The sequence below is a fragment of the Molothrus ater genome, chromosome 16 (assembly GCF_012460135.2).
Source record: "Molothrus ater isolate BHLD 08-10-18 breed brown headed cowbird chromosome 16, BPBGC_Mater_1.1, whole genome shotgun sequence".
Lineage (NCBI taxonomy): Eukaryota > Metazoa > Chordata > Aves > Passeriformes > Icteridae > Molothrus > Molothrus ater.
The window spans coordinates 16,283,001-16,299,869 of record NC_050493.2 but is presented as its reverse complement, the minus strand read 5'-3'; the positions used below and the strand labels follow the sequence as shown (position 1 = coordinate 16,299,869).

At 43.8% G+C, this 16,869-nt stretch overlaps 1 protein-coding gene across 2 annotated transcripts in view; it reads left to right on the top strand.

Annotated features, from left to right (window-relative positions):
* The first annotated feature begins 4,578 nt into the window (after positions 1-4,578).
* Positions 4,579-16,869, top strand: part of IFT140 (intraflagellar transport 140) — an 85,402-nt gene continuing 73,111 nt past the window's right edge. The window contains exons 1-5 of one of the 2 annotated variants that reach the window (XM_036392729.1): positions 4,579-4,639; positions 9,859-10,034; positions 11,172-11,393; positions 14,789-14,910; positions 15,577-15,719. In XM_036392729.1, coding sequence (XP_036248622.1) covers positions 9,888-10,034; positions 11,172-11,393; positions 14,789-14,910; positions 15,577-15,719 — 634 coding nt within the window. In that variant the 5' untranslated portion in view covers positions 4,579-4,639; positions 9,859-9,887. Of the gene's footprint in view, positions 4,640-9,858; positions 10,035-11,171; positions 11,394-14,788; positions 14,911-15,576; positions 15,720-16,869 lie in introns of those variants that run through there. The other variant, XM_036392728.1, reaches the window with a different exon arrangement.

Below are 16,869 nucleotides of genomic sequence, written 5' to 3'. Positions count from 1 at the left end.
CACCCACTGGCCTCCCCCAACAATTAGCAGGGGGGAAACGAAGACACACTCCTTGGGGACAGCTCCTTACAGGACCTGAGTAGCACACCCCAGGATCTGCCCCACTTTTCAACTGCTGGCTCCTTCCAGCATTCTGCCTAAAGCCGCGCAGTTTCCCCGTTATAGCTGCTTTGTCCTTTCGTTTTCACCTTCTTCCTCCTTTCCCTTTTTCTCCTAAACTGAAAACTTCTTCAGCCTAGCTGCTTTAGTCGTCTACACCCCCGTGGCCGTCCCTCCGCTGCCTCCCGTAAGAGCCGCAGAGATGCGTTCCGCAAGCGCGGCCGGCTCGGAGGGGCCAAGCAGGGCCGGGCCAGTCTCCCGAGGGCCGGGTGCGTCCCGCCCCGCAGGCTCCATATCCCCCGCCCCTGCCTCACCTGCCGCATCAATGCCGACACGCAGCCTCCGCGCTCCGGCTCCTCCGCCGGCGGCTGCCTCGGCTACTCCGGCACCCACAGCTCCAGGCAGCTCCGAACTGCGCCCACACCCGCCAGCTCCAGAGGCGGCTGGCGCGGAGCCCAGCGGCCCTCCCAGTTTTGCTGGCGGCGGCAGCCCCGTTCGTGGCAGTGAGGCCGACCTCTTCCCCGGGCTACTCCGAAACCCAGCCGCGGTCACAGCGCCGCCAGGCTCGGGCCGGGCTGGGGCTGTGGCGGTTCCGGTTCCTCCTCACCTTGCCCGGGCCGGGGGCGGGGCCGCGGCGCGCGGGCCCAGCTGAGAGCGCCGGCGCTCCCCGCCCCCCAAGCAACGCGCCCCATTGGTCGGGGGCGAGCGGGAGCGAGGCGGGGGCGGGGCTACGGCCCCAGCTCGAGCCAAACAAAGCGCGGCGCGGGGCGCGTGACGAAAGCTCCGCGCGGAGGAAGAGGCGGCGGCGCGTGTCGGCTAGGGGTGGATTGAATCGCTAGATCTGGCTGTTGATTGGCTGAAGGAAAAGCCAATGGAGAGCCGTCTAGCTGAGCTCTTTGGACCGGGCCCAGGATTCCATTGCTCAGGGAGCGGTTTGTGTGCGACGCAGTGTTTGCGGCCGCCGGGCGGCTGCGCTGCAGCTCCGCGCTGCTCCGCCGGGCTGCGCCTGGGGCTCTCCGCAGGCAGGCGGAACTGGGGCTCGCTGCCCGGTGACACCGGATCCGCCGGCGGTACCGCTGACTCTCGTTCCCTTCGTCGGGACCCCCAGGAAAGCCGAAAGCCGTGGGGCCGCTCTCCCTAGGGCAACTGGGACGTTCGTGGGCTGCATTTGGGAACAGGCGCTCCCTCCTCCCCCCCCCCCCCCCCCAGGCCCTTCGCTTGACCTGAGTTACTGATACTGCATCAGATATTTTTCCCTTAATAACGTGTTTGTGGAAAGAACACTAGATCATCCTCTTTTTTGAATCTTTATAATTTTCATAGCAGGAAAGGGTGCCTTAGTCCTCTTCCAAGGAAAATCTTTGTAAGCTTAGAAATAAAGTCATAAGTAGTTAAACCTCATGGTGGTGTCCAAATTCTGGAAAATTGGGCTCCCTTGGAGTATGTTGCAAGTAATTATCTATGATGGTAGAAATGTAATATGTCTTGAGCACTGTGTTACCACCTGTAAATATGCTGTAAAGTGTTTTTGTGAGTAACCAAGTGGACTGCTCTAAATGGAATTTGTTAAAAAAGGTTTGTCTCCAGATTTGCGTTTAAATCTACATCTTAATTGTTTGGGGTTTTTTAAAATAAAATATTTTCCAACTTTGTTATAATCTTGCACAAGATCATATAGTTTTTCCTCCTTGGCCACAACCAAATTCAACAATGCTGTTAGGAAATGGATTCTGCATCTCCACCACCATGTATTTCCATAGTGCTTTGCAGAGAGATGTGCAGTTATGTTCAGCTCTCCAGACGGAGGTTTCCATTCTCTGTATGTAAATAACTTTCCCTGCTTGAATAGCCTCATTGCCTCCAGTGGACTGTTAAGGGGTGAAATTGCTCTTGTGTCTAAATGTTTGTGAGAGAAAAGCTGACTGGAAAGGAGTTGGACAAGAGCTGAGAGGCAGGGGGTAGGGTGAGATGCCAAAAGACACTTGAGCTTCCATTTGTTCGGTTTTGATCATGGCCCTTCCTCGCTATTCTGGTTTTACAGACCTGCACAGCTACAAAATACAAATAATCTTCCAGTGTTTGTTGTCATGGTTTTCTAGGCCAGGCAAGAACATTAACTTGGATTTGTCCTGCATCCTGTGTATTTTAAAGTATGAATAACAAATTGCATTTTTTCTAGAAAATAGAGCAAGCAATGCAGAACTGTTCAGCAGAAGGACAAAGTTAATACTTTACATTTGTTAATTTTTTAAATTTTGAATCTAATGTGCATGATCATTGCAAATTATAACATGGAAGTACTTTTTCCAAAGGTCCTAGGTGTAAAAGTCACCAATATAGTGAATGTTCTATATTTTCCTTTTAGATTACTTAGAAACTAGCAGATTTCATTAATAATTTATTTCTTCTTAAAAGGCTCTGAAATTGTTTATTCTGGCAGACAATAATGGATGATCTTTGCGTTGCTAAAGCAGTTCTTTCCCGTGCATGTAAGAGGATTTAAATGGAAGGACAGACTGCTATTGTTAATCCCGTATTGCTTACAGAATAAGGAAGTACCTAGTCATGCAACTTTGTTTTCTTCTTGGTGTGTGAGGTCAAGCCCTTAGGGGAAGGGAGGAAATGGGCTGTGAGCAACTGCACTACTGCAGCCAGTCCTGGGACTTAAGGGATTTGGAGCTGTCTCTTATGATACCAGGGACATGGAACTAAATGATTTTTAAAGCCCCTTTCAACCCAAACCATTCTGTGGTTATGTGACTTTATGAGTAGAAGGGAAGATGTTAAGATCCTAGGAGTCCACATTCACTTGTCTATTTATCACAGAAACAGGGCTTCTCTGTCAAATATTGAAGGGCAGGAAAACTTCATTCCCAGCTAAGCCTGCACCAGTAGGAATATGTAATTTAGTTATTGGGAAAAATATTGTGCAACATTGAAACCAGCCAATTCTGAGAGCTGTAAAGTGTTCACTTGAGCAGAGACTCAAGTGGGTTGTTTAGACTATTTTTATTCCAGCCCAGAAAGGGATGATAGACTAGATGATTTTTTGAGGCTTCAGCTGGCTGTATGTTTCTGACTTGAATGTATCATGTAGTTGCAGTAGTTTCCACGACAGCTTGGTTGTCTAAGAAAACAAGGCATCTGCACATGGTCTTCTCAAATCCTCAACTTCTAGTCTGATGAACTCAAGGCTACAGTGAGAACAATTGGCTGGGCAGAGGCAAGGGATGAATTTCTGACTTGGGGAGTGGCACCTGAGTGAGCCAACTGGGCTATTGCATGTTCAAAGAATCCACCACGAAGAGATGCCATAAATGACTGTTAGAGCTGATGCCTTGTAGAGGGAGAAGATAAAAAACTCCGGGAAACAGGACTTTGTCAGGTCTGCTGCTCTGGTCTATAGGAGTTGCTGACTTGTAACAAGGTCTAAAGCCAGTGTTTTGCCTCTCTACCTGAATGCTGCCCATAATTCTACAGATATACAGTGTGTTTCAATGTACTGTCTGTCTCTCACTGTGTGCTTTTTTTCTACTTGCTACCAAATCAGAGGGGGTTTTTTTGTTTGTTTATTTTGTGGGTGTTTTTTGGTTTTGTTTGGATTTTTTGTTGGTTTTTTTTGTTGTTGTTTTTTTTGTGTTGTTGTTTTTGTGGGTTTTTTTTTTTTTTCTTTCACAAGAGTCCCTGCGTATTTGGGAAAGGAAACTTATAAACACCACATAAATGACACATTACACATGGCCAGTCAACCTCGAAATATACAGGAGCTGCTTGTTGTAGCTGTACCAGGTGTGGCTGCTTTTCATCAGCTTGCATAGAAGTGTTGTGACTTGAGAGGAATTACAAATGACTATGGGTAGGACAGTGCTGTGAGGATTTGGTCTTGAATTTTTTCAACCCTTTTGAGGTGTTAGGCAAGCCTGGCTCTTAGGGCTGGCTGCAGGCCCAATTGGGGCGAGAACTGGGAGTGGAGCTGGGCTGTACCTGACATGGGTTGTAGGTGGCGTGCTGAAGGGGTTTAGGGTGGTAGGAGGGCTTTACGGGCCGTCTTCATTTAGATGTTACTTGAAAGACATAGTCGTTAAGTTAAAAGCTTTTCCCCCCAAAACTCTGAAAGAGCCGCTGAGCTCCGGGCGGTACACTTAAACATGGTTACGATATGCATTTCTATATCACGGAGGTTCAGCTGGGTCACACTCCGTCACAGCAGGTGCTCGATAGCGTTGGGGATCGGGAGGGTTTGGGGAAGGATCTCGATTCTCGGGACGGCGGCACAGTCCATCACCTGCGGTAGAAAATACTCCTCACAGGCCAAGCCACCAACCCCTGAAGACGCCTCTGAGACCGTCGGGGACAGCGCAGCGGGATCGCCGCCAAACCCGCTGTGCTCGTCACTTTCCGCCACTCTTCGTGTGCCGCCGGATGGCTTCGGCCGCTTCCGTCACTCCTCGGCTCCACTCGGCTGTTTCCGCTCCCGACTCGCCCCGTTGTCGGGGTAACGCAAAGCATCGCGGAGCGAGTGCGGCCTGCGGCGCGGGCGGTGAGCACGGGGGCGGGAGAGAGGGCGGCGGGCGCTGCTCACGGGCGGGGGAGAGCGGGCGGCGGGCGCTGCTCACGGGCGGGGGAGAGCGGGCGGCGGGCGCTGCTCACGGGCGGGGGAGAGCGGGCGGCGGGCTCTGCCCGCGGCGTGTCGGCCGGCTCTTCATGGTTGTATCTGGGCCCGGCCCTCGACGGAGGGGTTGATCGCGGTCAGCCGGAGGTAAGGGGCGCTTGAGCTGCTGACGGCGGGGGCGGCCGAATCCACCCACGAGCGAGAATGTGGTGGCGTGGCCCGCGTGTTTGTCTTCTCGGAGCCGTGGAGTTTGTGGAGCCCCTTGTTCTGTGCCGGCGAGTGACGATCATGGCCCGGACGGGGGACGCGCGCAGGGTTCGGTCCACTCCAGGAACTGCCCACGGCAGCAGCAGCCTGGGCTCTGCCTGGCACAGGCTCCCCACCCCTTCTGCCTCTGTGCGGGTGCAGGATTCAACCGGGTTTTTGCTTCATCTGTTTTACTAGTTAGAGAAGGTTGTACGTAGTCATTAACCATCTTTTTGTAGCACAGAGCAGTTTTGTATTATCTTTTTTTCCTGGGGCTGGCTCTTTTAAACAATTTCAAATTTTAAAACCAGCATTTCTCATAGATAGAGGTTAAAGGAAAGACCTTTGCTTTGGGAGCCTTGCCAGAGAGTCTTGTTAAGGCAACTCGGCCAGAGACCCCTTTCACCATTTGTGTGGTGACTGGGGGCCAATGAGTCCACAGCTCCACAGGTACAGCAAACCAAGTTGCTATCAGCCTCGATTAAATGTGCTGATAACACTGTGACAGAACATAAAAGCAGCTTTTTAAGCATTGTCCCCAAAGACAGAATAGCATATATTTTTTTTCCTGTTGATATTATTTTGTGAAATATGTGCGGGTGTTCTGGCTCGCTGCTGTCATTTGCAGTCGTTAATGTTGTCTGTGGTGTTTATCTCTGTGAACCTCATGAAGTTCAACAAGGCCATGTGCAAAGTTCTGCACTGGCTTGGGGCAATCTCCATTACCAGTATAGTCTGAAGGATGAACAGATTGAGAGCAGCCCTGAGGAGAAGGACTTGGGGTACTGGTGGGTAAAAGACTCGAAATGACCTGGCAATACACACTGGCAGCCCAGATACCTCCATGTCCTGGGCTCATCGCCCAGCGTGGGCAGCAGGGAACGGAGGAAATCTGCTCCTCTGCCCTGCTCAGGTGAGACCTTCAGACGTACCTCCAGCTCTGGAGCTCCAGTGTAGGAAGGACATGGAGCTGGTGGACAGAGTCCAGAGATCCAGAGTCCAAGGAGATGCTCCAGAGTCTGGAGCCCCTCTTCTCTGGAGACAGGCTGGAGAGCTGTGAGTATTTAGCCTGGAGAAGAGAAGGCTCTGTGAACGCGTCACTGTGGCCTTCTAGTATTTTAGGAATCCATTCAGTGCCACTGTCGGTAGCTCAGGGTGTTCTGGCTCACTGCTGTCATTTGCAGTCATTAATGTTGTCTGTAGTGTAGTGTAATGTCGTCTGCAGGGTGCAGTTGCAGTGCAAGCTGCAGGTTGAGCTTTGGGTGGCCAGAGCAAGAGGCTGTGAACTGCTGACTCTGCATAACACAGGGCATGGGGACCTGTGGCCCAGCCAGGTGAGGGACACTCAGAGGCACTCAGCAGCAGCTGACAACCCCCAGACTTTCCCTGCCCTTAAACTGAGAGGGTGGGAAAGCCCAGGGGTTCCTTTGTTTGACATTCCTCCTTGGAGATACCAGCTTGAGCTGTAATTTTGTTATTGCACCAAAATGAAATTATTTTAATGATCCAGACATCTGAGACTGCTATGGGAAACCCATGGTTGAGCTGGTAAGGAAAGCTGGTTTGACTGTGGAGGTGGGTGTAGCTGCACAGGGGGCCTTGGTCCCTGCTCAGGTGGTGCAAGAGTGATTGTCAGGGTGGCTTCTGGATGGCTGGACAAGGAAGTTGTCTTAAAAAGAACTTTATGGGATCTTGTAAGAAAGATGGATACAGACTTCTTACCAGGGTGTGTACTGACAGGATGAAGGACTACTGGTTTAAACTGGCAGAAGAAGTTTTATTGTGAGAAGAAAAGTTTTATTGTGAGGGTGCTGAGGCCCTGGCACAGGTTGCCCAGAGAAGCTGTGGCTGCCCCCAGATCCCTGAAGTGTCCAAGGCTGGGTTGGACAGGGTTTGGAGCAACCTGGGATAGTGTGAGGAGTCTCGGCCCATGGCAGGGGTTGGAACTGGATGAGCTTAAGGTCCCTTCCAAACCATGCTGAGATTCCGTAAGGTCTAACCATTTTTAAGAATTGCCTGTGGGCTGTTTCAAAAGTGTCTGTCAGATGTTTGCAATTTGATCTTTGAGATCAAGTGTGGGGGCTTGGTCATGTTCTATTCTAAAATACAATATGGTTAACTTTTTCAGAAATTTTATTTTTTTTGAAACCTTGGAAAAATAGAACATGCCGGATAGTTTGTAGAGGTGGTGTTACTTGGTTTTCTTTTTCTTTTTTGAAGACTTTTTGAAGAGGCAGCTGTCAATGCTACAGTTTAAATGCATGAGCTAGCAGTAATCATGTGAGTAATGAATTCCCAAGATCACAGCAAGAAAATGAATATTGGTTCAATTATTTTTACACCACTGAGTAATCCACTTATGTAAGCCATTTATTTATTTGTATGTAGCAGTCTGCTGCACAACTCTGTGTAGTTACTGTGATGGTGAAGAGTATTTTATATTTGGGGTTGTCCATAATTTACCCAACAGTATCACTGAGTCTTGTTTTAGTAAGTGCCAGTCTGCCATTTTAAATTTACACAGTTTTGGTTGAAATTTTTTTCTTGCTGTCTATTAATTCCAAAAGTTAAATTAATGAATTGAACAAGAGATGCAATTTGGAAGCTTGATAAACTTATTTCTGTCATTGAAGGGGACTGAAATATCTGAATAATAATAAGTAATATTAATAACTACAGATGCAAGGAACAACTAAAAGTAGAAAATGCTGTCTATAGAGAAGATATTACAGCTGTATGGCTTGATGAAACTGTTATTTTATATGAAATGTAGATTTGTTTTCATTTAGGCATCTTATATTTTTGTTTCAATCTGAAGTGAAATTCTTTATTATTTCAAATTTTGAGCCTATCTAAAGCTTATAGTCAAATATGGACTAAATCCTTCCTCTCTTAGAGGAAAATGAAACAGATAAAATAAGGAGTAAAGTAGTAGCATGGACACAGAATTCTGGAACAGTACTGGAGATGTAAGAAAACTTTTAAAATACATGAAATCAAGATGAAAAACACTCTAAATTTTATTTGAATGGTTTGTTGGTTGTTTTTTGTTTTTTTTTGAGTGGTGATAAAACTGGACCATGCAATGCCACTTTGGGAATGCTGAGGATTTTGAAGGATTGTACAGATAAAAGTGAGTGGATCTTGTTGGAAGATGAAATGGTTTGTCCTTAGGGTGACTGCTCTTGTCTGCTCTCATATCCAGTAGTTGATGTTGTTCCTTGTATGTGTCAGAGGCAAGATACAGAACTCCCAATTTACTGAACAGAGTTGCCCACCTTTCTAAATTAAGTGCCCAGCAAATTAGTTATTTGAGGCACTGACAGAAGATTTAAAGAAAAGAGACCTTAAGAGTCTGTTGATGCCCATTTTACATGCTGGTGGCTTAGGCTGGTGGCTCACTGCTCTGCGTGTGTGTGCCTGTGAATTCTGAATTCATGGTTTACCTGTGCAGAAGAAAACAACTCTTCCCCTTAAATGTCACAGAAGTCTTTTAAATGTTTCATGTTTGGGGGCTTTTTTGTGCGTATGTTTGTTGGTGTTGTTTTCTTGGGGATCTTGTTTTGTTTTTCACTGGGTCTTGGCAGGGTTCTGTACCTGGGGAGGAGTAATCCCATGGACCAGTCCAGGTTGGTGACTGCCCTGCTAGGCAGCATCCCTGTGGAGAAGGACCTGGGGTCACCAGCTGTCCTTGACCAGCTGTGTGCCCTGGGGCCACGATGGTGGATGCTGGGGTGGGTGAGGAAAGGCATTATTAGTGGGCTGGGGAGGGGATCCTGCCCCTCTGTTCAGCCCTGGTGAAGCACATCTGGAGCACTGTGTCCAGTTCTGGGAGCTGGGCCTGTTGAGCCTTGAGAAGAGACAGCTGAGAGGGGACCTCATCCCTGTCTGTCAGTGTCTGCAGGAAAAGCCCAGGAGAATGGACCAGGCTGTGCTCCATGGGGCTCAGCAATGGCACTAGAGGCAATGGGCAGAAACTGGAACATGGGAAGTTTCCTCTAAATATCTTTACTGTGTGGGTGATTAAGCACTGAATAGGCTGCCGCAGAGAGGATGTGAAATCTCCCTCATTGGGGATATCCAGAATTGTCTGGACACAGTCCTATGCCATGTGCTCTGGGAAGATGTTGCTTGTGCAGGGAGGCTGGGCCAGTTGACCCACTGAACTCTATGACTCACTGATTATTTGCTAGGAATTTGAGGTGTTTCGCTCCAGCTGTTTTTGTTTTGAAACTGAGCTGACTGGATCCCATGACACAAATCCAAAGACCATTTCTGTGCATAAATTATTACAAATTATTACTGATGCCCTTGATTTCTGACCCACAACACTGAAAAGGGTTTTGTTCTCATGTTCTTTACTGTGCAACATCAGCACTTACTTTTTTCATTCAAATGTCAGTAACGGTTCCAATATAAATAGTAGATAGTGTGATTTCAACAGTACAAGCTCCAAAGTGGTGACAACTGTTGAAACTTACTTTGAAAGCCGAGACATGAGACTCAACATAAAAGAGTTCAGTTTGTAGATTAATTAATATCTTTGGATATGAAGCTGCTGGAAGTAGCTTTCTGGTAAATACTGAGTTATTTCAGAGTCCTTTGAAGTAGGCCAGCACAAGCCACTGGTGAGAGACTTGGTCCCGGCTTATGCACACTGTGACTCTACAGAGTATGAGACTCAGTGTTTCTCCTTTTATTTTTAAATGCCACTCTGACATTGTCATGTCTGTGTAGTATATGCAACAAGATAATGCTGTAGTTTTATTTTCCCTCTTGTTTTAAGCCATATATATGTCATTATATATAGTACATAAATTCAATATAAATAGCATATATGTAGTGTAAATGTATTATCTGCATAAGCAAACCTGATAGAGATGTTTTTATTCCTTGTACAGGTGTGCAGTCTGAGACAGCTCCTGTTTTTATGGCTGTGTACGTGGATCATAGAACAGATGCTCCTGATTCTGTTGCCTCCCCTTCCCATATAGCATGGCACCCACTTCATCCACTCCTGGCAGTTGCTTCCATCAGCACAGCAGGTGGGGGCTGTGTGGATATCTACCTGGAACAGGTGAAAAATCAACAACTTTGCTTTTGCTCTCGATACAGAGTCACAGAATTGCAGGATGGTTTAGATTGGAAGGGTGTCATGGTTTGACACAAAGGGACCTTTAGGATCATCTTGTCCCAAGCACTTGCTGTGCGCAGGGACACCTTCCATAGACCAAGTTGCTCCAAGCCCCATCCAACCTGGCCTTGAACACTTTCAGAGATGTGAGATGTGTGAGAAGCCACACAGCTTCTCTCAGCAACCTTTATCATTGTTCTAATTTAAAACTTCACATTTTTAATCTCTGTTTTTGCAGGCTTACTTATCCTCCTGAAATATCTCTGGGTTTTAATTACTGTCTGTGTCCTGTGCTGTACGGAACATGACAGATTCATCAGCCACTCATTATATGTATTTTTAAAAAGATCCTCATAAATTAAATTGATCTTTCCTTTGAAATTTGATGTTTGCAGTCTATAAGTCTTGTTTGTGATGATTACTGATTTGCTTTTTGCTTCTCATAGTGTGAGATTTTCAGATTTGTATGTAAATGAACACATGCTGCTGCTGCTTTTTAACTCTTAAGTGAATAGAACATACTAAGAAATGGAAACTGAACAAATCACTCTACCACCTCAAGACTGAACTGATTTTCTGCCTGTAGACAGATATTTCTTTTGCATACTCTTAACTTTTACATGAGAGCCTTGTGTAAGACTTTGGTTTGCATAATTTTAGAGAAGTAGCACTAAAAGGTATCTAAGTCTGCAGCAGACTTACTGAAACATGTCTCTTAATATGATAGCCTATAAAATGTGTACTTTTCAAAGTGTATTCTGAAAATTGTTATCCAAGTTTAAAAAATGGAAAAAGAAATACTTAGAGAGGTTAAATGATTTGCATGAAATATTCTTGTGAACCATGCCTAAAGGAGGATCTGCCTTTAAGAGCTGTTGAAGCATTAGATTATTCTATGTCCTTAGTGATGTGCTTTGTTCTTTTTCAATAGTTGGAATTTTTTTTTACTTAGAAATATGCTTGAAGCCTTCTTATATCCTTTATATGGGAGAGAAAGCTTGATATTGACTGGGCTATGAATTGGAAGGTTTGGTTGCTGAGTTTCCACTGAACTGAGCTCACACCGGTTTTTGTTTGCAGGGAGAACATGTGCCTGATTCCCATGTTGAGAGAAGCTTTCAGGTCACATTACTTGCCTGGCACCCTTCCAGACCCATTCTGGCATCAGGATGGGAGACAGGAGGAGTTCTGATACTGAACAAACAAGACAAGGAGCAGCACACTGTACCCCCAAATCACAGTGCCAAAATCACAGTCCTGAGCTGGAGTACGAGTGGTACCTGCCTTGTGTCTGGGGATGGGGTGAGTAGCTGAAATGCCATATGGGTTTGATGTGGAATACAGTCTTGGAAGCTCTGTAATAGGAAAGGATCATGGAAAGGAGATCCATGGGGAAGGGAGACTTGTGTGGGAGGGAAATTTCCTTTGGTACAAATTAAAACTGATAGGGAATAAAATAAAGTCATAGTGTTTTAATTTTTTCTACAATATTATTCTACAATTAAAGAATTGCCATTCTATAATTTTTCTTTGAATAAAATTGTGTTGGATCTCAGTGAGTGCTGACCGTTGATGAAAGTTTAAGGCTATTTCATGGATGGAGTAATTGAGGTACAGACCATTTGAATTCTTTTGCTCCTGTCCATGCACAAGTTTTAGGGCAGACTCAAGAATAGCTGTTGAGAAATAAATTCCAGCTACAACATATTCATCCATACTGAGTGCAGAGCAGTGCTTACAGGAAACCCATGCTAATCTCTCTTTCCCTGGTTTTATGAATGCCTTAATATTGTGTCAAATTGATTGTATTGGGAAATGTGACACTCTATTTCTTGATGAACTGGTTGCCCTTTTACATAGTGAACTGAGAAAATAGCTATTGAATATTCAGGATTAAGTATTCATAGAAGATTCTGTATTGCCAGTTCCTGAGTCAGCCAATGAAGAAAAAAAAAAGTGTTTTTTTCCTGTATTTTCCCTGATTCAAACTTGAGCTTGCCCAAGAATTTCAGTTCTGCTCTTACCTATATGTTAGGATTCCTAATATTCTTATTGGGAGGAAAAGTTATTTTAATTCATTGGTTGTAAAGTTCTGCTGCTGCATTTGACGGAAATGCAGAAATTCAAAATTGAGTAAAAAGAGAATTTATCATCTTCTTTATTAGAAATGAGAAAGTTCTTCCCAGGCAAAAGATGGACACATCTCAGTGTAGCTGAGGCCTTAATCATAATGAGCCAATACATTGATATAGACAGAACTTACATTTATGAACAAAATACTTTTCAAATTGATTTCAAACAGTGTTACTATGCTATGGTCTGAGGTGCAGCATAGATATACTTCATTTCTTACATATTATCCAATAGTTTATACGTTTATTTTGAATATTTTTCCCATGAGGGTTTATTTTTAGGAAACTTACATTAGGTGAGTGCTGCCAAGATCATGTTCTGCTTATATTAGAGGAAATTCTTTAGAAATAAGAGAAATATTTGGATCCTGATTAAGTTTCTGTTTCACCTAGAGGCTGGTTGGACACTGGAAAGGCTCCCCAGGGAAAGCTCAGAGCTGCAAGGCTTCCAGAGCTCCAGGAGCCTTTGGACAAGCACTCGGGCACAGGGTGGGATTGTTGGGCTGTCTGTGTAGGCCAGGGCTTGATGATCTGTGTGAGTCACTTCCAACTGAGTGTATTCTATGATTCTATCTTCCCTAGGATTTCTGTCATTGTACATCTTGAAATGCAAGAAAATTATTTGAAAATAACTTCATAAAGTTGGAATAGGATACTGTGAAAATCAGAAGCTTTTGTTTTGTTTTAAGTAAAAAGAACATGAATGATTTCCACGTTTTGATCACACAGAGGATCTAGGTGCTTTCTATACTGAAAGCCTATTTGTAAGGCAAATTGCTTTCATACCAAGTAACTAAAGCTTTATGTTTTTAAAAATTATTGGGAAGTTACAGGATGGAATCAGAGAATATCTCCATTTGGAAAGGACATTTAGATAGATGATAAGGTCAATGTCCTGTGTCCTTTAAAAATATCATTTGAAAACAGATGAGTTCTGCATCCTTTCCAGTGTGACTTAGGAGCGGTTGTGAGCCTTTTTTGTTTCCAATCTCATGTGCTTCTAACTAAGAATTGAGATTGTGCAAGTCGGTTATCTGGATACAGGCTGGAATATCTAGAAGGAGGTGGAATGAAGGCAGCAGCTTTAGAAAGCTGCAGGCTTTTCCTCCAGCTTATAAATGGTGGAGGTGATTTTAGTTGGGATCCTTGGAAATTGGTGGCATATAAAGCTGATGGAAGAGTGAGAGGAGGAACCAACAAGGTTGGTTCATAGGATCCTGTGATTTTCAGAGGTAACTAGCAAACATTTTATGAACTGCAAGTATTCTCTTGGGACAGAAGTACAGCAGTGTCACAGTTGCACAGCTGAGTGGCATTCTTTAATCTGCAGACACATAGTATTTAATAAACAGTTTTGGATGGTGTAACTATAGCCATCTTACCGTTGAAAAGAAGTTAGAAGTTTGAATCTTAGGAAAAACAGAAGGAAATGTTACTTTGGAAGGCCTCAGCTGCATCTTCTGTGGCTTCTAGTCAGAATTGTGAAGAATAAGTGACCACTGCTACCACTTCCAGGAAAAGGATGATACTTCATTGAAAACAATAAATAAAAATAGAGTGAATTCAAATATCACTTTATGGTTATCTATCTTAATGAAATAAAATGAGAGTGAATTTGATATTGAAAATTGTTGTTGGGTTTTTTTTTATGTAGTGCTTACATGGAAGGTTCCTAAATGCAATTTGGTTTCATAAGCACTAGCATAACAACAACAATAAATAATCATCTTAGCATTCCAACTGTGAGTTTATACTCTAAGTCAATTTGCTGGAATTTGTCTCCATTCTTTTTAGTCACCAGGGGTTTGTTGCTTCTGAGCTGGCACTGCAGGGTGTGAGTTATGTCAGCACCTGTGCCAGGCTCAAGGGCTGGCCTTGACCTCTACTTGACCACTGTTGAGTTAATTAGCTAACCAGACTTCCTTTCTTTCGCATATATGATTTTTCTAGTTACTAGATTATTTTTCTAAAAGTAAGTTCTTGATTTTTCTAAAAGTAAGCTCTTGAATGTCTGCTCTGAAAGAGGAGGAAAGCTCCAGAAATTAAAAAATTCTGCCCTTAGTCTTTCTACACCCTGTGACTTCACATGTCTAATCATATACCCATGCTCATCTACATCAGTTTTATATACACTTACTGAGGGATGCATATGCTCTGCTATCCTTTATTTCAATTGCTAAAAAATAACTATCAGACTACTTTCAAGAAAGAATGTGGAAAGGACATTATCAAGACAAATATTTACATCTGCTACTTTTCTTCTTGCAGAAGAAAACTAAGACTGTTCCATGTAATTGCTCTGGCAGTGTGATTTAACTAAAAAAGGATAGGGCCAACAAGCTCTTTTTAGATAATTTGATTTTAAGGGAGCAAATAATATAATGTTAAAGATAGCTTTGATTCCCTGTGGCTTAGTTTTAAGTGGGCGTAATTGTATGTGTCAACTAAACAAAAGGAAGAGTGTTGCTCTGTCAATAAAACATTTGTTTTTATGTGCAGTGATTAGCTTGAGTCTGAATTCTCATCTGTGTGCAAAGGGTAATGAATTAACTTGTCTTTTTCTAGCACGGTGTCTTGTGTCTGTGGAAAATGGACCATCGGGGCAGAGTGCAGGGTCCTGCCCTGGTTAAGCAGGAGTATGGGAAATGCTTGTGGCACTGTGTCTTTCGGCCACCCCCTCCTAGCGAGTGAGTATTGACCCCATCAGAGCTCTGATAGACCAAGTCTTTGTCTTGTTCCACAGAAAGAAAGTCCTACCCACAAATGGACTATTTTAAAATATATATAAAAACATTCTTTTCCTATCTGCCCTATATTTCCAAGCTCTTCTTCCACTCTGATAGCTGGCTCTGTGTCCTGTGTGCAGTAACTGGTCTTTTTTCTCTTCTCCACATTGTCTGTCTGTTGCTGTTGACTCTTCTGTCTTAGTTCTTCTAATTAGCAATATTGCTGATTGTGGAAAGCCATAAACACGCTGGAAACACAATTATCATTATATTATTGTCAAAAATGATTAAATTAAAAGTCAGTTCTTAAACATTATTATTTCTTTCCTGTCCAAGCAAGAAATAGGAAGCAGCTGTAGTGAAAAATAAGAGTTCTCCTTGTCTGGGCTTTTCTGTTTCACATCTCTGAAAAGATAGTGATGTGTTTTGAAAAAAAAAGTGAAACAATGCAAATGAAAACTAATATTGAAATTTTGTTTTGTATCTTTTTGAGTTTGCCCTTTTTTCAATCAGTGTATGAAATATTTGTTCTCTTTATACAATATGCTTTATTAACTTCTCATCCATTCGTTGAGACTGAAACTACAGTTATGAAAAAAATTAGGAATGAAGGATCTCTCTTTTCAGGGACTTTGTACAGCTGGCAAAAGCAGCTGTGAGTGGTGATGAGAAAGCCTTGGATATGTTTAATTGGAAGAAAGCTGGAATAGGACCGCCTCTGAAAACAGCAGTCCAGGAAGGACTCTCCTTCTTTATCACTTTGACAGATGGTAAGAGCAAAACCACTTTTCCATTTGGCTGGGAAGTTGTTTCCTTAGAGCTTCAAAATAGCTCAGTGCATGATAGTCTTGAGGTATGTTCGTATATCCCTCATATTCATATATCCAATAGGGTAGAGTATTCTATAGGAGTTGTAGAATGTTTGGTAAGAAATGAATAAAACTGCTGAAATCTTATCTTCAGGATGGTCTTGTTCGCAAGGTCACCAGAGGTACTGGGTTAGTCAGGTTCCGAAGAAGTGAGTATGAGGAAAACAATCTGTAACACACAAGTGTAGATAAAATTAGGTCTTGTGCAAAGCTTCAAAATAATGCATGTGTTGTGGGTTCTTTTTTCTATAAATAGGCAAATTCTGCTAAAACATACGTCTTAAATTCTCAATTTTCTTTTCACTTTTTTCTCATGCTTTGAAATGATGCTTTAATCTTACAGAACAACAAAAAGTCTGAGAATGTTTTGTTTAGTTTGCTGCCTAATAGTGTTTCTTCTCTGTATTTTCCTCTTCCTTGCCTTTTACTCTTCCCTGTCTTTTCCTATCTTTTTTAGTCTTCTGGGTACTAGTTTGCTCTAAGCTAACTTTCTTCCCACCCCAAATTTTTTTGATGCCATCACTCTCTGAACTGGAGCCAAAATGTGTGTGAGAAATTGCATAATGGGTGTTTCTGGTAGGTGATTCGAGTCATCCTGTTGATTCAAGTGTTAACTGTTCTGAAAACATTTCAGTTATGCTGGTTCTGCAGCTCCGTTACAATTTGATTCAGTGTCGTACCAAAATTGACACCCCTTGTTTACACCAGCACAGCACCAGTACAGCTTGCAGGAGGGGCATGGGCCATCTGCGTGGTTGGTTTGCAGTGTACTTTCTTTTAATGTGTAAATACAAGCCTCTTTACTAGAAGGGTACCATTTAAATGGAAAATGGACACAAGGTGCTTCATAAAGATACAAGGAGAGAAGCTTTAGGAAGCTGTGCCCATTCCGTCCTCACCTTCAAAGCCGCTGTTGTGATGGTGCAGAGCTCCATCTAGGGACAGGCTGTGTGTTCTGCAGGTGCTGTCCTTGGCTTGGGCCTCTGCCTCGGTTTGAGACTAGTTAGGAGGAAACGTCCTGAGAAGGGAGTCTCCTCTGAAAAAAAGGCCG